The 26,446-nt window shown below is 51.0% G+C and overlaps 1 protein-coding gene across 1 annotated transcript in view; it reads right to left on the bottom strand.

The window, feature by feature from the left end:
- COL4A2 (collagen type IV alpha 2 chain) overlaps nucleotides 1-26,446 on the bottom strand; it is a 199,298-nt gene that overhangs the window by 33,702 nt on the left and 139,150 nt on the right. The window contains exons 19-29 of the mRNA XM_003914073.4: nucleotides 23,822-23,932; nucleotides 23,156-23,305; nucleotides 15,716-15,808; nucleotides 14,249-14,412; nucleotides 11,004-11,076; nucleotides 10,806-10,912; nucleotides 7,601-7,802; nucleotides 7,142-7,201; nucleotides 6,130-6,186; nucleotides 3,883-3,990; nucleotides 399-620 (exon numbers count right to left, since the gene is read on the bottom strand). Coding sequence (XP_003914122.2) covers nucleotides 399-620; nucleotides 3,883-3,990; nucleotides 6,130-6,186; nucleotides 7,142-7,201; nucleotides 7,601-7,802; nucleotides 10,806-10,912; nucleotides 11,004-11,076; nucleotides 14,249-14,412; nucleotides 15,716-15,808; nucleotides 23,156-23,305; nucleotides 23,822-23,932 — 1,347 coding nt within the window. The remainder of the gene's footprint in view (nucleotides 1-398; nucleotides 621-3,882; nucleotides 3,991-6,129; nucleotides 6,187-7,141; nucleotides 7,202-7,600; nucleotides 7,803-10,805; nucleotides 10,913-11,003; nucleotides 11,077-14,248; nucleotides 14,413-15,715; nucleotides 15,809-23,155; nucleotides 23,306-23,821; nucleotides 23,933-26,446) is intronic.

Below are 26,446 nucleotides of genomic sequence, written 5' to 3'. Positions count from 1 at the left end.
CCAGATTATTCCTATTTTCCTTCTTCACCTCTGACTAAGCATGGTCAGGCCCATCATCTTTTCCTCATACCAACTGTACAGATTCTGCCAAGGAAACCGGTGAGCCTGTCACGGCCCCCATCATGGCCAGGCATATGCAACTTGACAACAGATTACATCAGTTAATCCACACCTGTCAAAGTTCTCAGATGGCCAGACTGCACCGACTACCGCAGGTATCACGGTGTTGTCACAGACACTTTCTAAAGAGGCACTGGAAGGCCACGGGAGAAGGTACGCACGGCTGACACCATAGGGTACTGTTGCTTCCTACCAAATCCCCTGGAAGGGATTGGGGTCGCCCTTGGAGGCCCTGTGCAGCTGGTATGGGGCCCCTGGCTCCCCGGTGGGGCACTCACCTCTGAATCCAGGGGTGCCTCTGTCTCCGGGAAGGCCTTTAAACCCAGGCTGTCCAGGCACACCAGCATCTCCCCGTGGCCCGGGCTGGGCTCCCAGGACTTCTCCAGGAAGGCCCCTGTCCCCAGGAGGCCCGTCTGGCCCTGGCAGGCCGATGGGACCTGGGGGTCCATCTGGGCCAGGGAGGCCCACTGCACCTTTGGATCCTCGGGGTCCTATGAACCCTAAAAGGAAACATGGGTGGGCCCCAAACCACAAGTTAGCATGGTGACGTTCTAAGAGAAGTGTCAAAAAGAGGCTGGAAACAGCAAATGTTTGGCTATGGGGTCCTCAGAAGGCATTCCTCAGCTCGAGCCCTTGTCCCTGTGGCCCTTCTTGGAACCTACAACCTTTGCCACGTTGTTCTGTTGGTTACGTTTCTTCTGCTTCCCCCGCCATCCGGACCCCAGCCCTAAAACTGAGCGAAGGTGGACAAGCCCTTAAGAACGCCTCCTTGGACCCAGATTTGCCTAATTCATGGGTTCCCCTGCTTTGCAAATAAGAACAGCTTTTTGTAGGACCTTCTAGGTTGTGGTGAGTGAGGAACAGCGAAATCCCAGGGAGGCAGGAACGAGCAGGGCCATCAGAGCCAAAATGCTGCCTGCCGTGACATCTCCCTGGTGGAAACCCATCACTGTCAGTTTGGAAACGCTTCAAAGAGGAATGACACCCCTCTGTTGTATGGACCATGAAAATCATCAAGTCCCATCTGTGGATGGAGGTAAGGTGGCTGTCTTGTGTCTTTTGTGGCTGCCACTGGATAAAATGATCTCATAGGTCACTTCCTTTTTCAGTGCAGTCAGCCCTGACGTGGCCTCAGAATGAACTCCCATAGCTGACAGTCACGCTGTGCTCAGAACGAAAGGCTTCTGAGGTCACCACCACCCCCGCTGTGCATGCAGGAGAGAAGCCTGCAACAACGAGACTGGCAGGTGATTCTGTGGGACAGGATCAAGCACACGACAGGCTCGGCACTCCTATGTATGGATGTGGAAAAGGGAACGTTCTCTGTGTTCTGTGGGGTGCATCCCACCAAAATGATCCAATAAGCAGGGCCTTGGGCCCTCGTGGGCCTGTACAGCCATCCCCGCCTGTGAGCTGGGAGTGACTGGAACACAGGATAAAGGATCTGGATTAACCTGACGTTAATCAGCTAGACCGTACTCAGAGTTTCAACGGTGTGATTTACTCACAATGAAGAGACATGACTTCCCCTGGCAATGTTACAAACTGTACCCGGTGCTTGGGTGTGCACGTGTAGGTCTTAGATCTGCAATAGACTCTCTCTGATTTTTGCAATCCTTGAATTGGGCGTTTTAACCTCTTCTGCATGTGGCAACGGAAGTGCAGTATATTTCAGCACCACAAAAAGTGACGTGCGTTTCGGAAACCGGTCAGTTCCTCAATCACCACCCACCCCCGGCCTGCCCCAGCCTCCCTGTTCATGACGTAAGGGCTCACATTTGATGGTGGAACAGGCTCCCAACTCACGTGGGCAACTGTCCAAATTCCCTGACAATGGGCACATCCCATCCATTCCCCGCTACAGGGGAGCCCCGTATGGCGTTCACGCAGACACGGCTGTGCACTCCAATCATAATTACCACAGAACTTTTATACTCACAGCAGGAAAATGTTCAAGAATTATCATCCTCCTCTCAAAATCATGAATGCTTAAACTTAGTATATATGAAATCATGAGAGTGGCAATGTTGCACTTCTAAATACTTAGACTCTTCCAGCAGGGCACTACCACCAGAGACCCATCCCTGGGGCAGAGGCATGGAGACTTCCTTTGCTTCACTCGAATGCAGAGCTGTTTTGACCAGGATCTTGATACAGACACAGCAAGTCTGCTTCCCAATTTTGAAAAACATGGAGAAACCATCATATGAAAAGAAACAGGGTCGGGGTTTGGAACAATCCCTGTGGGCTGCAGCACGAAATTCAGAAAGATACCATCTATCAGGGACTGACAGACACTTCTGCACTGAGGCTTAAACCAGCTATCTGAGTGGAGATCAGGGGAGGGGCAGGGTTCAGTCTGTCTTCACTGGGAACATCTGCAGGTTGCTCAACCTAAGGGTGCAACAGTCCCGACGTTCTGTGTGATATTCCAGACATGGGGAGCGCTTTATTCAGTTTCTAGAGCCCAGCTGGAAAGGAATCCTGATAAGTGGGGGTCCTAGAAGGTTACTCAGAATTCCAACAGCATGGAAAGATGTCATTACAAGAAAGTGTGTGTTCCCGGGGTCAGTTCTGCCTGTTCATGAGACGTCTGTGGGAGATGTGGCCCCTCTCTCAGGGTGTGTGGTTACGAGGAAGTCAACTGTGTGGCTCAGAAACAGCCCAGTGAGAACTCTCTGGGAGGCAGGCTGTATTCCAGGGAGGAACTTTCCAGCAACAAGAGGGTTCCAATGTGCCACAGGTTCTAGGTGACAAGCGGGATTCCAGCAGAGGCTGGAAGAACCTGCCCAGGACCCTGTGGAAGGATGTGTCATCTTGGGTGGAAAGTTGTCCATAATGGCTTCCACGGTTTCACTAGACACACACTATTGAAGACGTGTGTGGCCGGGTGCAGTGGCTCACGCCTGTCATCCCAGCACTTTGGCAGGCCGAGGCGGGCAGATCACCTAATGCCAGGAGTTCGAGACCAGCCTGGCCAATATGGTGAAACCCCAGTCTCTACTGAAAATACAAAAACCAGCCAGGTGTGGTGGCATATGCCTGTAATCCCAGCTACTTGGGAGGCTGAGGCAGGAGAGTCGCTTGAACCCTGGAGGTGCAGGTTGCAGTGAGCTGAGATTGTGCCATTGCACTCTAGCCTGGGTGACAGAGTGAGACTCCATTTCATTAAAAAAAAAGACGTGCATGCCCCTGCAGTCAAGGCAGTGCCACCACACTCATGCACATCGCCTGTGGCACAACTGCAGGATACCTACGTCTGTGGATGCCAGGCTGCATTCCAGAGCACACCGACATGCAGTGCGTACTCCTCACCAGAGCTGGTTAAGGGAAAACTTGTTTTCCTCCACATACAAATTAATGCCTTAAGCTCTTGCAGCCACATCGTGAGAGGGCTATTTATGCCTTTAAGGGTTCTCTGAGGAGAGGATAACTTTGTGTTGCCTTTAGAATGTTTAATATTAATCATGATTAACACTGAGGACATACCCGGGAGACAGGTGTTGTGGAGGACAGCCATTCTGCAACACCTGTCTCCTTTTCCCTGCAGGATCTGTAGGTAGCTTCTGCAAAAACCCAGTACAATATCAGTGACGAAAAATCAAGAATTTTTAATCTCCCAAGGACAAATGCAAAAGTTGTCAAGTATTTGTCAAAACAGTTTCTACAAACTGGAAGATAATAGAGCTGGATGCTGACGAACCACACACAGGTCCCCGCCCTGGAACCCAGGGGCTGAATGGGGGTCTGATCTCAACTCACCTGGGGGTCCTGGGAACCCTTCACGACCTGGGTCTCCTGGCAAACCCTTGGGCCCTGGTCCTCCATCAGCTCCTGAGAAGCCTGGGATTCCTCGGAGGCCTTTGGCACCTAAACACCCAAATAAACCACAGACCACATCAGGTCCCACGAGGATAAATGGGTGTGGTCATGCTTGGCATCCGACTTAATGTGGATCTCATGAAACTGGGAAATAATGGGGCTGGGGGAATGTCAGCCTGAAACAGCACCTCCAGGCTTACAGAATGATTTTCAGTGTTTAAAATCCTGCTCACGGACTAGAACCATAAGAATAATAATATCCAATATTTAGATTCTACAGTGCTCTAAATGAGGGCTTTGGCGGTGGGGTCAGAATGCCTGGCTGTAAATCTTGGCCCTACCTATTCTATCCATGCGACCACTGACAACTTTCCGTGCCTCAGTCTCCTCATCTGTAAAGTGGGGAGAATGACTGCCTGCTTCATGGGGACACCATGAGGACTATGAGTTGACTCTTCTCAAACACTTGAACCCTGCTTGGCCCAGTGTGTGGGCTCTAGAAGTGTTTTCTGATCACTGAAGGGCTGAGGTTCCTCACCAATGTCACAAAACCCAACTGCCATGCTTTTTCATCCCCGTTCCTGGCGTCTGGGGAAGGGGATGTGTGTGATGCAAACCCACCCTCCACTCTTGGAAAGTGGTGTGCAGACAGCAGGAGTGAGAGGGAGGAGTGGACGGGAGGCCAGCAAGGGGCTCCCAGCAATGGGGGCCTGGGTGTCAAATGGAAATAACTGGGCATGGTTGGGGAGCCCCGAAGCCACAGAAACCCACACTCGGGCCTCTGAGGCTTTCCCGGTGACCGCCTTGCCACACGGCTGTGGTCCGGGTGTGTGTTGAGCATGCTGGCCTCTGGTTCTCCCTGACCATCTGAGACATGCGGGGTTGTCACCATTTTGGGGGTTGCTGTATGAGTGACGGTGTTGAAATCCAAGAATGGAATTAGACTCGGGGCAGGTCTAACAGAATGCGGAAGATACAAGCTCAGTTCTCAGAAGACAACACAAGGAGCCTTTACCTCTGCTCATGGTGCAAATGATACCTCTACATTTGTCCTGTGGTTCCCAGACCCTGTGATCATGGTGAACTCCGCAGACGTCCTTAGGCGCAGGGCACACACAGTGTGTCTACCCACTTTCCTAACTCTCAGTGCTGTTCGTACTACACTGGTGTCACTCTTTACAGTTTATCATGGGAAGCGGTGAGGGCATGATTTGTGCAGCAGGAAGCGTCTAGAATGCCCGTCTGCACTATTCGTCTTGCACAGGTGGGGACTCAGTTGCAGAAGGAACAAGTGAGAACAGCTCTGGCTGTGTCTCGTGCTTGCAACACTGTTATCCAAGTGACCTGCTTCCCCGGCCCCATCACAGGCTGAGTGGAAGAGACATCCAAAGGGGAATTCCTACCGCTCAGAGAACTCGCTTTCCTCAGGCTGATGGACACGGGCACAGGGCCACCTCTCAGACTCCAGCCTTCCTCCGGCTTGAGTGGAAGCCCTGGCTCTGTGTTCCCCGATGCTCACAGGCCCACGGAGACCCTGGAGCGCAGGGCAGCAGAGACTGGGTGCAGGCAGGGGATCCCAAAAGCAGTGGTGGCTGGCCAGGGCCCCACCGCCAACACTGGACACGCCATCCCCGAGAAAGCACGGGTGGCCCTAGGCACGGGCTCTGTGAAGAGCGCCCGGACTCTTTCTCACACGGGCTGGGAGATGGCCTGGGCCAGCAGACCGAAGCCCAGGTCCTCCCAGGTGCTAGTGATAAACACTCTAGCCTTGTTTATTCCTGTTTCCGGTCAGTCAAAACCCAAAAGAAAGAATCCTCTCCTGTAGGTTCTTCCCCTAGATCCTGGGATGGAAAGGCATAAAGTGAAAATACATAGAGGTACAACCCCTTTCCAGTCCTAAACACGAGGCTTCCATCTCTGCCCTGGGGGCGTTCCCCTGCAGCCATGGCTTAATTTTCTCTTGTAGCCTGGCCCCAACTAACTGTCAGCTACCAGACTCCTTTTTCTATAGTGGCAAACGACAGCGGGCTCCCCATAGGTGCAAGACCAATTTGTGCTGAGATGCTGGACATGACCATGTCTGGGACGGGGGATACAGGATCAGAGGAAAGATGTGCGAGGGAGACACAGAAGCGTGAAGACGTGGGAGGAAGGCTGGGTGCACTCCGGGTTCCCTCTGTGCATTACCTGAGGGTCCTGGGGGTCCTGGCAGGCCTGGCAATCCCTTGGGCCCTCCTATGCAACCTGGGGACAGAAAGGAGAAAAGATGAGCCCAAGCAATCCCCAAGGTCAAAAGCACGAGCCGTGCAAACCGGCTACCATTCTGGGATCAAAGTAACTGAATGATTTAATTCATCTTGGTTCTGATGTAAATACAAGTTTAATTTCATTGTGTAATGAAATCAAAATATTCATATAAAATGCAAACTAAGCCAGTCTAGTCAAATAAAAACCGACACTGCGCTGGCAAACAATGGAGTCCCTCCTGCAGGGCAGTAGCCTGGGTGCAAACCGAGTTAATCCAGCTGCTACCCTGCAAGTCAGTGTGGATGCTTTTCTTTTGTCTGGAAGCATTATCAGCGATGGAGATAGCCTGTGATCTCAAAATGAATTATTTGACTTCTCCTTTGGGACTTTATCTGCTTTCAGAGTGAACCACAGCAATTAGACACCTTAAAACATTAAATCAAGCCTGCGGGCACTTCTGGTTGGTGTGGCCGGGAGCAGTGACACTCCAGCTGGGGTACTGTGCTGTCTGCCCTTTGTCTAAGAGGCTCTCTTGCAAGAACAGTTATTCTTGGAGCTTTCTTTTGTCTGTGAGCCTGGGAATCTGGACCAGGCTCCCATCTTGGCCTGACATCCTGGCCACCGCCTGTGTTCTGGGCTGGGCTGGGCTCTTCCGCCTGGACCCTCCTGGCAGCACACGTGCCTGTGGAGCTGACTTGGAATGCACTGGCACTTTCCAGTGAACAAGGATTTCTGATGAGAGGGGACTGGTCAAATGTCTCGCCGTCTCCACCAGGCTGTTATTCATGCAATGTACAGTGTTCACCAGGCCACTCTGCTAGGGCCGTGGAAATCAAACGTGGCTTGCACATATTATTAATATTTCCTATCCCATGCACACTGCAAGAGCAAAACCAGCAGACCAACTGAGAGTTCCCTAGTGTCCTAAAGCCACCTGCACTTCCCAGAGTACCTGGCTGGACGGCCTCCTGTCTGTCACCTCCAATGGGCCTTTTCACATCTGTGTCACAATCTGGGGGGAAGACAAAGGACAGGGTGAGGCAATTTTGAAACAGGTAAGAGTGACCGGCTCGTGTGGGGTGTGCACACGTGTGAAGGTATGTGTGCCGCGTATGTTGCTGGAGGGGGCAGGAAGGCTGTGGCGTGGGCAGGGAACGGGAAAGCCATCTCTGAACTTTTGGGCAAGGCCTCTATCACTGCAGTCCTAGAGGAGAGGCTGCGTGTTCCAGCTGCTGAGGGGAGGTTGGTGGGGGCCCAGAAACCCCACAGTTGGGTCCTCCCTTGTACGTGTGAGAACAGATGAGGCCAAACAGCATCCTCCTCTGACTCTCCCGGGAAATGTCCACACTGATGAAGGAAAGCGTGGAATGTCTCAGGACTGTGAAAGGTAAACGGGAGGATTCCTTCATACCTATTTGTCCTGGGGTCCCTGCGGGGCCAGGAGGGCCCGGGAAGCCTGGTGGTCCAGGTAAGCCGGCGTCTCCAGGGAAACCACGCTGGCCTTTAAAGCCGGGAAGGCCCAGTCCTGGGGGACCCATTTCTCCCGGGGTACCTTTCGTTCCAGGTATTCCTGGATAGCCTGCGTCCCCGGGAGGGCCCTTGATGCCATCGCCCTGTGTGAAAATACAGTTTATTTCTTAAAATATATACTAATGTTAAAGATCGCCTCGACTTCCCTGTTTCCTTTCCCATTTCCTGGAATTCTGAGCTATGGATCCAGAACAGAAAGACAACAGAGATGAACAGGAACCTACTGCTACGGTCGGCCAGGTCACAGGAGCCAGCGACAGACTGGGTAGCAGTCTAAGCAACGCCACAGAAGCCGGTTCTGGAAGTCATGTGCACACGCTTGAGCATTTCTCTCTTCCCACCCGCCAGCTCCCCTGCATCAGCCTGGGCCTGCATCCCCAGAACAGTGAAGGCCTAGGCTTCTGTTCTACTGCGGGTGGAGGGAGAAACACAGGATTCTGTTGTTATAATTTAGCGTCGGTGAAATGGCTCCTATTCATAAGGGATGCTACGTTGTAAAAGGAAAGGAAGCTAATTTGGACAAGGAAAGAGCCATGTGCTTCTCAGAAGTCAGGAGAGATTACAGGATTGGGAATGGAGAGGGGCTGCCCTGTGGATGAAAGCACCAACTAGGGGGTGCTGGCGGGAGGTGCAGGGATGGGGTGGGGAGGCCGGCAGCAGTGATGCTGGTGTGATCTGTGCACACACCATGGCCTGGCTTGGTGCTGTCCCCACATGCTGGTGAAACAGCTGTGCACATAAACCCCAGCCCATCTGCCGAGGCATGGGACGAGGCTGGGTGTTCTCACAACAACGAGGCAGCTGCTTGTAAGAAATCAAACCCTGCTCTCCACTGACACCACAGCCCCTTCCTTGTCAAAGGCATGATGGAGCGGGACAGGGACACCAGTCCAGCCCTCTCTATTTATGGGACCCTGATTAAGTGGTGCACCCCTGTGTTTTAGCTTTTTTTCATAGGGGAGGGGGACACAAGGCTGTTGAAGAGATCACAGGGCAGATGCCACAAACTTAGTGGACAGCGATGGGGATAATGCCACTGGAAGGTGGCGAGGGCAGGATCATGAGTTTTCTAAAGTCAGAAGTTGACATTCTTGGCTTAGAGATGCTACCGAACAAGGAAGGCACACAAGCACTGGGAAAAGCCCCTACACCCCGAGAATGGGAAGCTGAGGCTGCAGGGTTCTCCCTGACCCTAACCCACACCCCTACCCCTACCCTGCTCCGACCACCTGCCCCCAGCTGGGCTGAGACTGGCAGCCACGCTTAGAAGCTGCAGGGGTGGGTGAACCCCAAGGCTGGACAGGTGCACCTCCTGATCACCAACTTCATAAGGCACCAACTCCAGGGAAGGCCACCACTACTGTAACAAATTCAGACTCAAACAGACCACACACACACACAGAGCATACCACACACCACATACACACTCACCATCCCCACCCCACATGACACTGAACAGGCCAAAGACTGTTCCAACCACAGGAATCATCACTCATCCTCCTCTTCTGGCTAAAGTGACCAATTATGGCTTTGCCTCTTATTTAACCCTGTTGCCTCCCAGACAAGATTTTTAAGACACCCAATCATAGAATTATCTGTGTTCTCTGGCCCCAAAAAACTGCACTTAAACTGTCAAGATGTGGGCCAGGTGTGGTGGCTCATGTCTGTAAAACCAATGTTTTGGGAGGCCAAGGCGGGAGAATCACTTGAGCCCAGAAATTTGAGACCAGCATGGGCAACATAGAGAGATCTCATCTCTGCAAAAAATTTTAAAAATATTAGGTGGGTGTGCTGGCGTGCACCTGTGGTCCCAGGTACTCGGGAGGTTGAGGCAGGAGGATGGCTTGAGCCCAGGAGTTCAAGGCTACAGTGAGCTTTGATTGTACCACGGCACTCAAGAGTGTTGCTACAGACATGACCCACATTAAAACTAGAGAAGACATGGGTTATGGAATGAGGCAAATAAGCTGCAAACAGAATTCAGGTGTGAGGCTCTGAGGAGGAGGAAGAGAATTATGAGTTCAACCGTCCTCCCATGATGCTGAAGTCTTAACTCCCAGGACTCAGACATGTGACCTTATTTGAAAATAAGGTCTTTGAGGGTGCTCAAGGTCAGATGAGGTCTTTAGGATGGGCCCATTTCAATGTGACCACTCTCCCTACAAAAAGAGGAAATTTGGACCCAGAGACAGACACACAGAGAGGACAGATGATGGGAAGACACAGAGAGAAGACAGCCATCTATAAGCCAAGGAATGCCAGAGCTCCCAGAAGCCGGGAGAGAGGCAGGGACAGATCCTCCCACACTCAGAAGGAACCAGCCCTGCAGACACCTTGATGTTGGCTTCCAGCCTCCAGAGCTGTGAGACCATACATTTCTGATGTCTAAGTCGCCCAGTCTGTGGCACTTTGTGACCTCAGCCCTAGGAAACCAGTACAAAGAGCTTAAGGAGGCATAGGCTTGGTGACCAGCGGGAGGAAAATGGAATCTAGACATTAAGACGTGAGAAATAAGGTTGCAGGGTCCTGAGAAGAGAACGCTCCAGAGCTGGCAGTGGGAAAGGCATGGTGGCAGGGGAGGCTCAGAGGCCGCAGGGTGCACAGGAGGGGGTCTTGTCTCCCTCCGTGGCTGCCTCCCTTGCCTCTGACCCCAGCCTCCCCCGAGGAAATGATGCTGGGGTTTCTGCAGGCTACTAGATAGCCCCTCCTTCAATGCCAGTGTATGTTAGTTGCAAAAATGAAATTGTATATTTTATGATTTACCTTGGAAAAATAGGGTTCTGTCACCCATTTTAGAATATTCTACTTTTTTTGGGCAGGGGAGTCTTAGTCTGTTACACCACGACAAATATTTATTTGCTCATTGACTTTTAAATGTTCACTTGGAGCTTGGCTTCCAACTTCATTCACCGTTTCCTAAAAAATCTGATTTCTGCTCATTAAAAATAGAAGGAGCAGAATGAGCAACCTGTCCTGTGCACGGGTGGGTTTAGTGCTTGCGTCAATACTGTTTGCTTCTTGGGTGTTTGGAGAACCTGAAGGATGAAGAAGAGAGGACGGAGCTGCCGCAGTCTGTGGCTACTCACGGGAGGGCCTGGGAGGCCAGGGAATCCATCGAGCCCATCGCGGCCTGGGCTGCCATCATCACCTTTCATCCCGGGCACACCTGGGACGCCGGGCTGTCCCCGCTCACCTGGAAAGGGATTTGTATGTGAAGCTGCCCAGGCAGGCGCCCACAGGAAGGCTCAGTGCCCCAGGAGCCACATGGCCAGAGAGGAACTGACCTTTGGTCGTGATTGTTCTGGAATCTCCTTTTGCTCCTTTGGGCCCAGGAGCACCAACGTTGCCAGGGACTCCCTGTGGAAAACAGACAAAAAAGTGTCTTCCTTCTTCGTACTGTGAGGGCATCTGAGAAGATGGCTGGCAAGCTTTTTCATCTCACACAGCTGGCAGGCAGTCACCCGTCCCCAAGCCGAGCGCCACCCGAGGAGCACTTTCTGCGATGCTGGACACATCCCCGTCCAGCTGCCCAGTGTGGGGCCATTGGCCGCAGTGGCTGTGGAGCACTGGAACTGTGGATGGCGGGACTGAGGAACCAGATGGTACCTTTCCTTTAATTTTAAATAATTACAATGCGTCTGGGCGCAGTGATTCACTCTTGTAATCACAGCACTTTTGGAGGCTGAGGCGGGAGGACCACTTGAAGTCAGGAGTTCGAGTCCAGCCTGGCCAACATGGTGAAACCTCATCTCTACTAAAAATACAAAAACTTAGCTGAGTGTGGTGGTGGAATACGGTGGCGGGCGCCTGTAATCCCAGCTACTTGGGAGGCTGAGGCAGGAGAATCACTTGAACCCAGGAGGTGGAGGTTGCAGTGAGCCGAGATCTTGCCACTGCATTCCAGCCTGAGCGACAAAGCGAGACTCTGTCTCCAAAAATAAATAAATAAATAAACACAATACAGTGGAAGTAGCCACAGGTGGTTGGACAGGGAAACCCAGGTCCTAGGCCCATCTTCAGTGTCCCTGGGCTCTGCCCAGTGGTGGAGATCTGTAGGCTCCAGCCTGGGGCAGCTGAATCATTGCCTTTGTGTCCACAGAGGCCCCAGGGATCCACGGGCTCAGCGCCTTTTGAGAAGCGCTGAACTAAAGGTCAAGGTGGCTTCCTCTAAACCACGGCTGTTTAGGAGCCAAGTAGGTTAATCCAGGTATGGAGAATAAAATTTTGTGATAATATTGAGAATAATAAATGGTATTTAATAGACATTTGTTTCCTGCACTGAGGTTAAGGTTGGGAGAAAGAGATACTTTAGAGAGAAGCTGCCTGCAGGGACTCTCAAATCGCAGCCTGGAAAATCGCGTCTAGCTCTTTCCATGATGAGCAGGGTACCCGTCAGGGTAGCGTTTTCAAATGTGAGCTGTGCTAGCTTTTGGCATATCTTGGTTGACGCTATTTCCAAGAATATGGGAATGTGTGGAGTTGCTTTAATTAAATGGAATGTTGCAAGTGATTGGGAGTTTCCCTTCTCCTAGAAAATTCCACAGATTCTTGATGTATTTAGCGCTTTGCAACATTACTTTAGAATCTAGGAGAGTTCCTCACAGACAGACCAGGCCCAATCAATCAATACATGTTGGTTACATGGATGGAGGGATGGACTTATTGATCCACTCCTACACTTCAAGCACCCTGCCAGACTCTACCAGCACAAATATTAAAAACCAAAAACAAAACAAAAAAAAAAAACACCCCAAAAAAAAAATGAACCAAAAAACTCCCAGATGGTCTCAGGTATTCCCACTGCAGTGGGGTTTCCAGACACACAATGACAGCATTCAGTGCAGGACACCAGGCACAGCCAGAGGCGTCTGAACAAAAGTTCTGTGGATGTGTGTGCTCGGAAGGTTTTAGACATTTCAGGGGCACAGAATGGGATCCATTTGGCTTCTAGGAAATATTCGGTCACTTTTTAAACAACTGAGGATCCTACTAGCTTTGCCATTGGTATATTTGCAGTTCTCACCACATGCACTTTCTCTGAATACTGGAGCCACTGTTACTGCTAGACAGCCATGATTCGGAGACCGTATCCTTTTTAAGCTGGGATAAAACAGAGCACCTGCTATTTTTTGATAAATTTTCCTGTTTGTTTTCTGAGAAAACCTAGGGCCTGGATCAGCAAGGTGCCCGGGTCTCATTTTCACCTGCACAGCTCCGTGCCATGAAGCAGCGGGGAGTCATGACCGTCAGCAACACGGCTCTGCGGGGCTGCAGTTCTCTTCCATGCTGTGGACTCACATCCGTTACATTTCCTTGGCCAAGTGTCCTGACCAACTGTTTTTCCTCTATTGCTGAATATGCAAAATAATGAACTTTTTGCTTTATAAATTTCCCAGAGTTCTTTTTTGAAGTTAAAAAATCAACAAAAAGTATAATTTGTCTCCATCTGAAATTCACTTTGAACTCTTTGGTCAGCTAAAACCTGCCACGGAAGAAAGGTCTGCCGCAGGTGATCTTTTCATAAGGCACAGAATAAAGGCATGAGCTGATGTGTGGGGGGTCCACACCTCCACACAAGCACATGTACAGTTTAAAAATCAAAAGGTCTTGCTTTTTATCGGTGAAGGAAGCCTTCCAACAATGCTAAATCAGGTCTTGCTAAACTTGAGAAGGTGAATGTTTGATAAATAAATAATGTCTTTTACATGAAAAATGATAGGTTTTTTTGAGATATAATTCATATAGCACAAAATTCACTGTCTTAAAGCATAAAATTCGGTGATTTTTAGTATTTTCACAAGGATGTCCAACCATCATTCCTATCTAATTCCAGAACATCTTCATTATATCAAAGAGAAACCCCATACCCATTAAGCAGGTACTGCCCACCCCCACCCCCACCCCCACCTGTGGCAGCCACCAATCAACTTCCTGTTTCTAGGTTGCCTGTGTGGACATTTCATGAGAATAGAGAGAGCATGTGATAGCACATGTCCTTCTGTGTGGGTCTCAACCCCCATGGCATAACATGTTCCAGGTTCATCCACAGTGAGGTATGGATCAGCACCTCGCTCCCATGTGAAGGTGAGCACTATTCTACGGTTTAGATGCTGTATAGATTTAGCTGATCCATTCATCAGGTGATGGACATTTGGATAGTTTTCACCTTCTATTTTGAACAATGCTGCTCTGAACATTGGTGTATGTGTGTTTGTGTGGACACGTGCTTTCAAGTCTCTTGGGGATACACCAGGAATGGCATTTCTGGGGCAAGTGGTGACCCCCTGTTGAACTCTATCAAGGGCTGTTGGCTGCGGTTCCCACAGCAGCGCCCCTTCTCAGTCTCACCAGTGGACGTGTACAAAGTCCACCCTGGAGTATGCGGGTTTTTGAATGGTTTAGCTATGCCTTGGGTCCATGAGTGTTGCTGGTCTGAAGCTGCATAAACTTAGGAGATAAAAGGCAAGAATGGGACACCTGGGGAGGCCTCACAGTGTCCTGCCAGCTTCATGATGAAGTTGTTCCTCACCTTGAGCCCTGGGAACCCAGGGAGGCCGTGTTGGCCGGGGTCTCCTTTGTCCCCTTTCCTTCCCGGCTCCCCGTTGATGCCTGCGAAGCCCTTGGGTCCTGGCAGTCCCGGAAGACCTCTGACAGCTTCGTCGCCTTCTGCACATCTGCAGTCCCCAGCGTCACCTGCAGAGGAGGGAGAGGAGGGCCTCCTTGTTCCGCATTCCTCTCAGCGTGGCGGGGAGAGTGGGGCGCCGCACTTGGTGCTTTATGGACACTGCCTGTTCTGATGGGCACTAGGACCCCCATTTCTTAGATGGGAAAACTGAGGCTCAGACTGAGCGACTCAAGTGTTCATTCACAGTCTCATGGGGTTCAGAATTTGACTCTGATGTTTACTAAAGATACTTAAAAACTGGGACCACACTCAGAGGCGTAGGCTGAGTTGCGGGGAGTGTGAAGGAGGTTAAGGAATTCGGCACTCGGAGCTGAAGATTGCCACCACTGGGCCTGCGGGCCGAGGGGAGGAGCTGGCTCCAGGGAGCTGTCAGGGAGGGCAAGAGCCCTGGCCTCAGAGGCCAAGGTCATGAAAGGTCATGGGTGAGCAGGGAAGACATGCCTGACCTCTTCCTCTGTTTTGCCACAGCTGAACCCAGGGAGCCTGGCGCAAGGGAAGACTATGCTGGCAGCAGGGGTTGGCTTCCCCAGGGCACAGATGATGCCCAGTGGGGAGGCCCCGCTTCCTCCAGGCCCTGTGGTGCCTGCTATCAGGCCATGCCCATCCACAGTGGGCTGCTGAATGCACCGCACATCCCACATATGCCAAAACGGCCAGGGCGTGGTGAGTGCCAGGAAGTGCCCCGCCGTGTTCCGGGAGGGGAGAGCTGAGCAGGAGCACACTCTGCACCATACCGGGCCCACAGAGCCTCACAGAGGATGGCCTCGAGCTAGGGGCAGTGTCCCTGAGGTGACTGGGAAGGGTCAGGTGCAAAGACCACCTGTTCCAAGTTCACCTCCTCATCAACAGGAAGGGAGACCCAGGCAAGCCATGTCACTCCACCAAGTCTCAGTGGGACGAGAGATGGTGACTATAGCAGCACCTTGCCATGGACAGAGCTCTCTACAGACCTCTGTTACGATGCCTTGGAGCTGAGCCCTTCAGACATTACCTGAGTGCAGCTTAAGAAATAACTGTTTTCCCTTTTAACCCAGCACAGGACTCAGCATCGGGCTCAGTGCTGCTAGGAAGGTCAGTGAAGAGGAAGGAGAGCAGGGACGGTGAGACTGGGGGCCAAGTGCTCAGACAGCACCGCTGGCTCCATGCGACTCCCTCTCAGTGTCACCGTCATGGGGAAAGGAGGCTGGGAGGGACATGCAGGCTCATTTTCATCTCCAAACACGTGAGTGGGGGACGGATTTCACCTTCTGTAAGGTGAGGGAGTCGGAAAGGCCAGGCTGTCCTTATCCCATCCCTCCCAGACGTTCTTACCTTTCCATCCCTTCGGTCCGCGGGCTCCAGGGGAGCCGGAAAGCCCAGGGAAGCCTGGTGTTCCTTTTGCTCCTTTCCGCCCAAACAGGAAGCCTAGAGAGACAACCACAGACGCAGGGCATCAGCCCCTTGGATGCCTGGGGTCCCACACAGACGCAGGGCATCGGCCTCACGGGTGCCTGGGGTCCCACACAGACGCAGGGCATCGGCCCCACGGATGCCTGGGGTCCCACACAGACGCAGGGCATCGCCCCACGGATGCCTGGGGTCCCACACAGACGCAGGGCATCGGCCCCACGGGTGCCTGGGGTCCACACACGCAGGGGCATCGGCCCCACGGGTGCCTGGGGTCCCACACAGACGCCAGGGCATCATTGCGGGTCACCTGGGGTCCCACAGGCGCTTAGGGCATCGGCCTCCCGCAGATTGCCCTGGGGTCCCGCAGGGTCCCCACACAGGCATGGGGAGCCATTTACGGATGCCTGGGGTCCCACACAGACACAAGGGCACTCGGCCCGGATGCACAGGGTCACACAGGCGCCGAGCCTCCGGCCCCACGGATGCCTGGGGTCCCCACACAGGCGCGGGGCATGCGGCACCATGGATGCCTGGGGTCACACACACAGGCGCGGGGCATGCGGCTGCCATGGATGCCTGGCGTCCCCACACAGACACAGGGCATATTTACGGGTGCCTGGGGTCCCACACCAGGCATGGGGGCATGCGGCCCACGGATGCCTGGGGTCCCACACAGGGGGCGCGGGCGTCGGCCTCCGCGGGTGCCTGGTCCCACCCGGGTCCCACACACAGGCATGAGACGCCGGCCCCACGGATGCCTGGGGTCCCACACAGACACCTAGGCCCCGCGGATGCCTAGGGTCCACACAGGCATGGGGGCATCATTTACGGATACCTGAGGTCCCGACGCAGAACATGGCACCATGGATGCCTGGGGTCCCCACCTGAGCGCTTAAGGCATCGGCACCATGGATGCCTGGCGTCCCACACAGATGCAGGGCATCAGCCCCATGGATGCCTGGGGTCGCACACAGATGCAGGGCATTGGCCCCATGGATGCCTGGGGTTCCACACAGACGCAGGGCATCGGCACCATGGGTGCCCAGCGTCCCACCCAGTTGTGGGGCACCAGCATCAAGGACACCCAGGGTCCCCCCCAGACACAGAGCATGGGCACCACAGAGACGCCGGGCGTCCCACCTAGCCCAGAGTGGCTTTCAGCCAAGCCTCCCCAAATGATCCATAAATCCCAATTTCATAAATAAAAGCACATTTTTTCAAAAGAAAATGTAGACTGTTTTGTGGCGACAGCCTTCAGGGTTGGAAAGAAATGTAAGAGTCTGCAAATTTAGTTTTTCCATTAAAGTAGAGGAATAACAATTATTCCTTTTGAGAAACATTGAGTCCAAAGAAAAGTTTCGATTTTTTGATCATGTAACTTGGATTCCAAGACCGCTACTCACTTCTGGTTCCCCCAAAAAAATTAAAAAAAAGGATAAACTCAGTTTCCCATTTTGATCTTTTTCTGATATAGGAATGGGGGCACACGTGTGCATCCCCCCAGAACACTGTTTCCTCTTTCACGCCTCACATGCACACACACGGAGTTAGCATAACTGTTAGGCTAATTAAATATTGTGGCCAATCTGGATTCAGCATGGTCAACCATATTGGATGACCTTACCCACCACCTTCCCTTTCTAACCCTCTCCCCACCAACTCCTGCAGGGCTCAATGATCCAGGCAGGTGCATCCCTGATGGTTGACAGTGCAAGAAATGCGCTCTTAACGCCAGCAAAGTGTGCACCGTCGCATTGGAGAAGAAGAGTGCCATCTCGTGGCAGAAGGAGGGTGCACGTCTGCAGGACACACAAGCGGCTGCTGGGGGCAGGCTCTGCAGGTGTGCCCTGCAGCAATCTGTTCTCCTCACTGTTCAATAATAGGGTGAGAGCTCCAACGGGCAAACGGCACTCCCCCCAACGAATTACAAGGCATGTTGCTATACACACTACATGGAACCTGAGAGGAGCAGGGAATGAGGCCATTACACACAGGAAGGTGAGAAAACTCCAACTTTAAAGAACCCAGCTATCTGCTTGGAAAACAGCATGGGAGTTTGCATATCAGAGAACTGCCAGGTGAGGATAAACGTCTGAGAACAAGGACACAGATACTGTCCCATGCAGTTTGCTCACTGCACGTTTACCATAGCTCATTCATTCGTTCGCTCATCAAACACTCATCCCGTGCCTATGCTGTGCCAGGCTGTGTGCTAGGTGCTGAGTATACAACTGGAAATGAAACCGACGGACTCTCACGGAGCCTACAGCTTAGATGTGGAGACACACATTCAACACACAATGCAGCAAACACACTAATGCGGATTTTCCAGTTATGGCCCGTGCTGTGAGAACAGGGGAAAGCAGCAGGGAGAGGCCCAGGGAAATGTTTTGGGGGTAGTCAGGAGAGTCCTTTCTGAGGAAGTGATGCTTAAATTAAAGCCCAAAGAATAAAAAGGAGCCCCCGCAAGTGGGGAGCGGGAGAGAATGCTCCAGAGGGAGGACAGCGTTTCTGAAAGGCCCTGAAATAGGGAGAAGGCCAGAGCCCAGAGGGTGGTGAGTGAAAGGCAGATCTGCACAAAGGGAGGGGAAGAAACCGGACTTGGCTTTTATCCTGAGGGCAGTAGGAAGCCATTAAAGGGCATCAAGGAGGGAGGCTACACGGTCTGCCATGTGGGTTTGCCGTGTAGACGATGGGCTGGCCAGGGGAGGAACAGCGGGTGTCATCCTAGCAGGCTGCGCAGGTGGTGGTGGTGGAGAGCAAGGGCACACACAGCATTGGAGGGGGGACCCGCCAGGATGTGCGAGGGAGCCAGTACACAATGGGTGAGGTACACAGAGCAGCCCAGGGTTCTGCTGGAGCTCCCAGGTTTGTGCATGGGGGTGAAGACCAAGGGAGAGGCCTGCGGGGTGGCGGGGGGTGAGGACGGAGGCGGCCCAGAGCTCCATTTTGGACATGGAGAGCTTGAGGCGTTTGTGAGACACGTGCATAGTGTTGACTCTGTGTCAAGTTAACGGTTTCTGTTAGTAGCTCAGAGCACAGAACAGGGCCGGAGAGGAAATGAGCGAGTGACCAGCACACACTGCGGGTACTTTCATCTGGAGGACGAGTTCATCTAGGCGGGGAGCGCAGGGAGGGGCAGGGACTTCAGGGGAGAGATGTTGGGGGGCAGTAGGATTTCCCGGGAGTGGAGGGGAGAAGACAGCGTCTTCAGGAGGAGAGGCTGCCGCACCCCACACTGCTGGGGACAAAGGGTGACCGGTGACCAGGTCAACTGCTGTGTCCGGTCAGTCGTGGACTTTGTGAGTTTTGCTCTATGTCTCCAGGCTCTCCCTGTGTGATGAGACATGCAGTGTCACAGGTAGAGAAATTTAACCACACACACTTCAGAGACGCCAGCAGTGTCAATCAGACACGTCATTCATTCAGGACAAAGAGCTTGCGGGCGCTCCTTACAATGGAAGCATCGGATGCTTTGCAAATTTAGTCCCAAAGGCACACAGTGGCTCTCTGAAGGTGACAGCCTTCCTCTGCCCCCTGCTGCTCTCTTTTTCTCTACTATATTAGTCATTTTAAATAAGTCCTATAGAATAGCAGTGTGCCTCTTAGATGTCTGCAACATGATTTCCACAAACAGCCCCTGGCCAAACAATCCAGGCCTATTTTGACTTATGCTACAGTGGAACGGAACTTCCCGGAACTCAATTCAGCTAACTGAACTAGAACGGGGGGAAGCAAAATATTTCACCCAGAAAGAAAACTGTCTTCCTGGTTTGATTTTACTGGAGCTGCAAAAGACTAAACATTCTGGTTTGCATCAGTAGCAACCTATAAAACAGGACAAAACGTAGTTAACAAGAGAGGAATCTAACAATTGCATTCCAGGAGAAGAGTCAGAGAACTCCATAGGAATCAAGGTCATTCCTACTAAACTACAACCACACGCACATTTTCCAAAGGCCATTACGGTGGACTACTTTTTGTATAAGAACTTGCTTTAAAAATGTTGATTTGGAAACCATGTGTCTCACAGGGGTGACACATATAATTAGAGGACTTAAGTTGTATGCTTTTAACATTTTCAACTGGTAACATTGATCTGATACCATTCATTTTTTATTTTCCTCATCAGCCTACAATACGGATCAGAAATTAAATTGTTCGCAGTTGACTTACGCTAGTAAACCACGGATTTACCAAGCAAGACTTGAAAAGCAAGATGGCATATGCTAGGGACTTTATCAAAATGGAATTCACTTACAGGAATAATGGCAACGTTAGCCTTTGATCACAGTTCTTTAAAGTGGAATATTCTTTTCTTTTTTTTAAATTGAGATGGAGTTTTGCTCTTGCTGCCCAGGCTGGAGTGCAAAGGAGTGATCTCGGCTCACTGCAACCTCCGCCTCCCGGATTCAAGTGATTCTCCTGCTTCAGCCTCCCGAATAACTGGCATTACAGGCACGCACCACCGCACCTGGCTAATTTTGCATTTTTAGTAGAGATGGGGTTTCACCATTTTGGTCAGGCTGGTCTCGAACTCCTGACCTCAGGTGATCAGCCCACCTCAGCTTCCCAAAGCACTGGGATTACAGGTGTGAGCCACCATGCCTGGCCATTAAAGTGGAATATCTGTATGCTTTTGTTTTTAACATGTCACGTTCTGCTCCAGAAAAAGAAAACTCAAAAGATACCATTTGCTTAGGAAATATAATGTTCACAGAAACGTAGCCTTTATCACAGCAGTCCAGGATAATAAAAAAATTTAAAGGCCAGGTGTGGTGATTCACACCTGTAATCCCAGCACTCTGGGAGGCCGAGGTGGGCGGATCACCTGAGCTCCGGAGTTCAAGACAAGCCTGGGCAACATAGTGAAACTCCCGTCTCTACCAAAATTACAAAATTAGCCAGGTGTGATGGTGGCGCTTGCCTGTAATCCCAGCTGCTCAAGAGGCTGAGGTGAGAAGATTGCTTGATCCCTTGAGGTGGAGGTTGCAGTGAGCGGAGATCATACCACAGTACTTTAGCCTGGGACACAGAGAAAGACCCTGTCTCAAAAAAAAAAAAAAAAAAAAATATATATATATATATATGTATATAAAATAAAGCTCACACTGCTCAGACTCTTTGGCAGGTTCATGATCCAGGGAAATATCTGCACCTAAAAATTTTCAAAATAATGTGGGAATATGTGGATTTTCATTAAGTTAAAATTTTACTTTAGAATATAAAACAGACACACAGAAGTGACTACTACTTTTTTTGTTTGTTTGTTTTTTTGTTTTTTGTTTTTTTTGAGATGGAGTCTTGCTCTGTCGCCCAGGCTGGAGTGCAGTGGCGCAATCTCAGCTCACTGCAAGCTCCGCCTCCCGGGTTCACGCCATTCTCCTGCCTCAGCCTCCCGAGTAGCTGGGACTACAAGGGGCCCGCCACCTCGCCCGGCTAGTTTTTTGTATTTTTTTAGTAGAGACAGGGTTTCACCGTGTTAGCCAGGATGGTCTCGATCTCCTGACCTTGTGATCCGCCCGTCTCGGCCTCCTAAAGTGCTGGGATTACAGGCGTGAGCCACCGCGCCCAGCTGACTACTACTTTTAAAATAGAAGATATTGCCTCTAATAACTCCGGTGATTTTCCTTCTAGATATGTCAGAGAAGTCATCTTCCAAAAACAATTAAAACAGAGGCATTGAATTTGACCTGTAACTGAAACCAAACACTGTCCATTAGCAAACATGTTTTTCCTCCTTGAAGGTAGGAGGCTGTGAGAGATTATTAGGGGCAATGTCAGGGAATTTAAAGTAAACTATTTTGGAAAGAAGAGGCAGTTAATTTTTGGTCAACGTCACATAGAAAGAGACTATGACCTCTTATTTTCTCCCAATGTCGCCTATATTTGCTCTTATGAGAGAATGAAATGTTCCCATTAGGCATTTCACAACATTGAAAGCAGGAGTGTCCAATTGTTTGGCTTCCCTGGGCCACATTGGAAGAAGAATTGTCTTAGGCCACTACGCATAAAATACACTAACACTAATGTTAGCTGGTGATATGGTTAGGTTTTGTGTTCCCACTGAAATCTCATCTCGAATTGTAGTTCCCATAATCTGCAGATGTCACGGTGGGGACCTGGTTCACAGGAGGTAATTGAATTATGGAGACGGTTTCCACCACGCTGTTCTCATGATAGTGAGTGAGTTCTCATGACATCTGACAGTTTTATAAGGGGATTTTTCCCTCTTCACTCTTCACTTCTCCTTCCTGATGCCATGTGAAGAAGGACATGTTCGCTTCCCCTTCTGCCATGATCGTAGATTTCCTGAGACCTCCCAAACCCTGCGGACTGTGAGTCAATTAAACCTCTCTCCTTCGTAAGTTACCCAGTCTTGGGTATGTTCTTATAGCAGCGTGAGAATGAACTAATACAGCTGATTAGCTAAAAAAAAATTGCAAAAATGTTTTTAAAAAGTGTATGAATTTGTGTTAGGCTGTCCTTGAAGCCGTCCTGGGCTGCATGTGGCCCGTGGGTTGGACAAGCTTGGTCTTTAAAGCGTAATTCTTTGAATGCTGACGCTGAAAGAACAGCCTTTTCTGATAGCAAGCCCCAAGCGGGACTGCATGTTTCCCTGCGCCTGAGACAGATCATTCTCAACTCAAGCTGAGTCGCCTAACGATATAACCTGGAAGAGCATCTTTGCTGATTCAGGGATGCACTACCGGGTGGCAGGTGGGTCCACACTCCTGTGCCTGCTGGCTTTATTGACTTTCATGCGCATTTGTCTGGGCCTTGGCCAATAGCTGTCACTTATTTTTGCAGATAATGCAGCCATCTCTTTTTGTCACCAGCTACTCCCACCTGTTCAGCTGTAGCTTTGTTCAGTTGTAGCTTTGACTGTACACGGGCTGAGAAGGCAGATTATCAAGTTGGCTTTAATGTGCTGGGGTAACAGAGGAGAGAGGCTGCCAGTCAAGGGTGAGGCCCCCACCCTGGATTAGGTTTGCGGAATGTATCACCCCGACACAGAGGCAGCGATGTTGGCTCACATCTGTTTCCAGACTGCACAGCTCCGATGTTTCGCTGAAGGACGGATTTCACCGAAGCTGCAGCAACTAAACCTCACTGTGTGGCATCCATGGGGCTGTGATACTTACAGGCTTACAGGGCTTCAGTTTCCACCCCCAGCTTCTGCGTGGACCCCAGAGAACACCCACTACACCCTAATCTACCTGGATCCACCGCACTCTAATCACTGGCCTACTGGATTCGTTCGCAGAGTGATTTAGCAGAGAATTCCAAATCACCTCCGGCGGGGACCAGGCTTCATCTGAACATTAGCATACACCCTCCCTTCTGTTGCCCTCCACTCACCATCAGGTCCAGGTGGTCCAGGAAGCCCGGGGGGGCCTGGTGGCCCTGGCTTTCCATCAGGTCCAGGTGGGCCCGGGTAGAGCGCAGGGATGCCGGGGTCTCCGATGAAGCCCTTGGGTCCCATCTCACCCGGCAGGCCTCTCCTCTGATCTGAAACCAAACAGCATTCACCTGCAGCGTGAGTCTCCCATACTGCACCGCTGCCTTTGTGTTCATGTCCAGAGGGGCCCACCGGCAGCACTAGTGGGCTGCATGGCCCTGTCAATAACTCCGACGGGTAGAAGCCATTGGTATAGTTCACTATCATTTTTCAACATTAAATACACCCCTCTCCTTGCCCCTCAAATAATGGCTTGATAGCTGTGATCAACACTGGGCAATGGCACCTGATAATTCTCCATTTTCTTCCCAACCCACTGGTGGAAGCAGGCCAGTTACTCATCGTGGCACCACCTAACCTAGTTGGGGAGCTACTGTCATGTGTGCAGGGGTTCTGTGAAGGCGTCCAAAGCATGTGTGTGGGGCTCCTTAGAGTTGCTAAGACTAGTCAGTGGGGAAAAGTAACAACAACATAGCTACGCTGTCAAGGAAGGCTCACTTGTGTGTGCTAGGACTTGAGGGCAGGTGCTTTGGGTCTCCGGTGTTGATATCATGAAGCCACATTACCTGCATCTCCTATGGAGAGGCCAGGGGGTCCTCGGGGGCCCGGGTCTCCTGGCTCACCCTGGCTTCCTGGCTCCCCTTGGGCCCCTGGGAATCCCGGGTCACCTCTGGCACCTGGAAGCGAAACAAGTCCCACAATAAGAACAAGACCGTGGTCTATGGATCGCAGCTGGAGTTCGCTTTTTCATCGACTACATATTCACCAAATGCTCCATATGCTGTGTAGGGCCTGATGAGGAGTTAAGATGGCTAGTGCATGGGGTGGTCTCTTTTTATACGGGGCTCATTCGCTAGCAGGGGAACAGGATTAGTGAAAATCGCGTGAGTCCAAAGCTCGAATAAAGAAGGAACTAATGTGGTTGCCAATTTTACTGGGCGAGGAGGCCTCACTTCCCTGAACCCCACTCTGCCCCTCGACCCCACCTTTAATCCCATTGGTCTTTTATTCTCATCCCTGCCTGCTGGATGAATTAACGAAATTCGGCTTTTACAAACTTTCGCCCCTGAACAAACAAAGACAAAGTGGCATGGCTATGTTCCTTCGCTGTGTAAATACCAACACTTTACTATAGAACACATTTTTTCTAGAATATAATTGGGAAAGATGAGAAGAAAGAGAAGAAAATAGGACTTTTTATCATGTAGGCATTAGGAATTTCTAGGAAAGCTTTCACTGTGCATGCCATCTTACGAAGTTCCTTAAAATAAGGAGAGGGTTTGCTGGGCATCACACTGAAGACGCACTTGCAAGGGACAGAAGGCCTGACTTCCGTGTATGGCATCTCCTGCGTGGGCAGCTTCATGCCAAGTGTGCAGGGGGCTGTGCTCTGCAGCCAGAGGCCCTGGGCCTGAAACTGGCTCCTCCACTTAAATGCAACCCTGGGCAAGGAACTCAAATGCCCTGCACTTCCATCTCTCCCTCAGCAAATGGAGCCAAGTTCATTTCCACCTCGCAGGGTCACCCAGAGGGGTAAACACACTGAAAAGTACAACTAGGACAACTTGGAGCATCGTCTGGCACACTGTGCAACCTACACACCTGTTAGCCATTATGATTCCATAAAAAGAGACAAAATCGAAAGCCACAGACCTCACTTGGTTAGAAGAATAGCAAGATTACTTTTATTTCTAGTTACCTTGCAATCATTTAATACAAACCCCTCTCTCCTTTTTGCCTTTTGACAAGTTCATGCAATGTTACCTTGAAAAAGATACGTTTACTGCCTCTTTTCCCTGAGGGAATCTGCTGGCTAGTCGACCTTTGACTTCAAGAAACCCTGGAATGTGAGTCAGTCACATTCCAGCTCACCATTAACCGGAATGTTGTCCAAGAGAAAAGGCGGCAGGCAACCTCCGCATTTCTGAATCCGCTTGTGGGGAAAAGCGAATTTTGAAAGCACCCGCCTTTGCAGTGTGATTTCCAGGAATACAGTGCGGTGAGAAGGGAAGGGCTGGTGAGAGCTAGGCTCTCAGTCAGCGACATTTTAAAAAAATGCAAAAGAAACATCGCCAGCATTAACTTAAAAATTATGTTCCTAAAATCTCAAAGAGAATATTTCCATTTTACCAAAATCATTAATAGTGAGTCAAGTCAAACGGGGTTCATGGCCCTTTTTAGTGGGTCTCAGGTTTGGCGGCCACACGGGCGCCATGGATGAGGCAGGAAATGCCAGCTTCACAGTTACGGGCATCATGGAAGCTGAGCACGGATTTCAAAACATCCCCATTCATGGCTCCACGCCTCCCCAGACAGACATCTCAGGGGCTCCTCGAGGCACTGCCCGTGTCCCTGTTCTGTCCTGTATTTTGATCAGCATTGGATGAAGACATGCAAAGCCGTCATCGAACTGACAGAGGGCTCGCGCCTAAGCAGGGAGGTGAATTCTTGACACCTAGGCTTAGAGGACAGGGAGACCAGGTGACCTGCTGAGTTCAAGGGGTAAACTCTGTATTTAAAAAACCCTACCCTTCACAATGCCTGTCTGATGTATGTTTCGGTACGTCGTTCACTCACACAGTCAGGCATCTGCTGAGCTCCAACTCTGTGCCTGTCCTGTTCCAGGCACTGCGAATACAGCAGTGAACAAGACAGGCTGAAATGTCTGTCCTCATAGAGCTGCCTATAACATGGGTAAATGATCCACAAAGATACATATGCACGATTACTAGGAGGAGGTTCTCGAAACATTTTTTTTTAACCTAGAAGGATGCGCATTCTAGAAGGTTCAGAGCCAAGTGCTCTAGTTGGAGGACTAGGTTCAGATTTCCATATGATCTTGCCAATTTGGAAGGCTGAGCCTTAATAACAAGATAAGCATTAGTGATGACATGCGCAAAGTCCTTCATTTACACTCCAAGGTCAACTGTGACAGCGGGGAGTGGTCGTTACGTGAAAATATCTGGGAATTTAGCTGCCTTGAAGCCTGAAAGCACGTGACTGTTCACTGGTTATGGGTTATGATCAATTCCAGGTGTCAGGCTGGCAAACAGAGGGCTTAAGAACCTTGGTACATTAGGAGAAAAAATCCGAAGGTGGCTGGGGTTGCTGCCCCTGGATTTCTTCAGTGATAGTCCAGACAGCAGAACTAGAACTCTACAAGTTAAGCAGAAATGAAAGAATTCCCCAAT

Source organism: Papio anubis, chromosome 15 (genome assembly GCF_008728515.1).
Source record: "Papio anubis isolate 15944 chromosome 15, Panubis1.0, whole genome shotgun sequence".
Classification (NCBI taxonomy): domain Eukaryota; kingdom Metazoa; phylum Chordata; class Mammalia; order Primates; family Cercopithecidae; genus Papio; species Papio anubis.
Note: the sequence above shows the minus strand (reverse complement) of the source record. Positions and strands in the feature narration are given on the sequence as shown.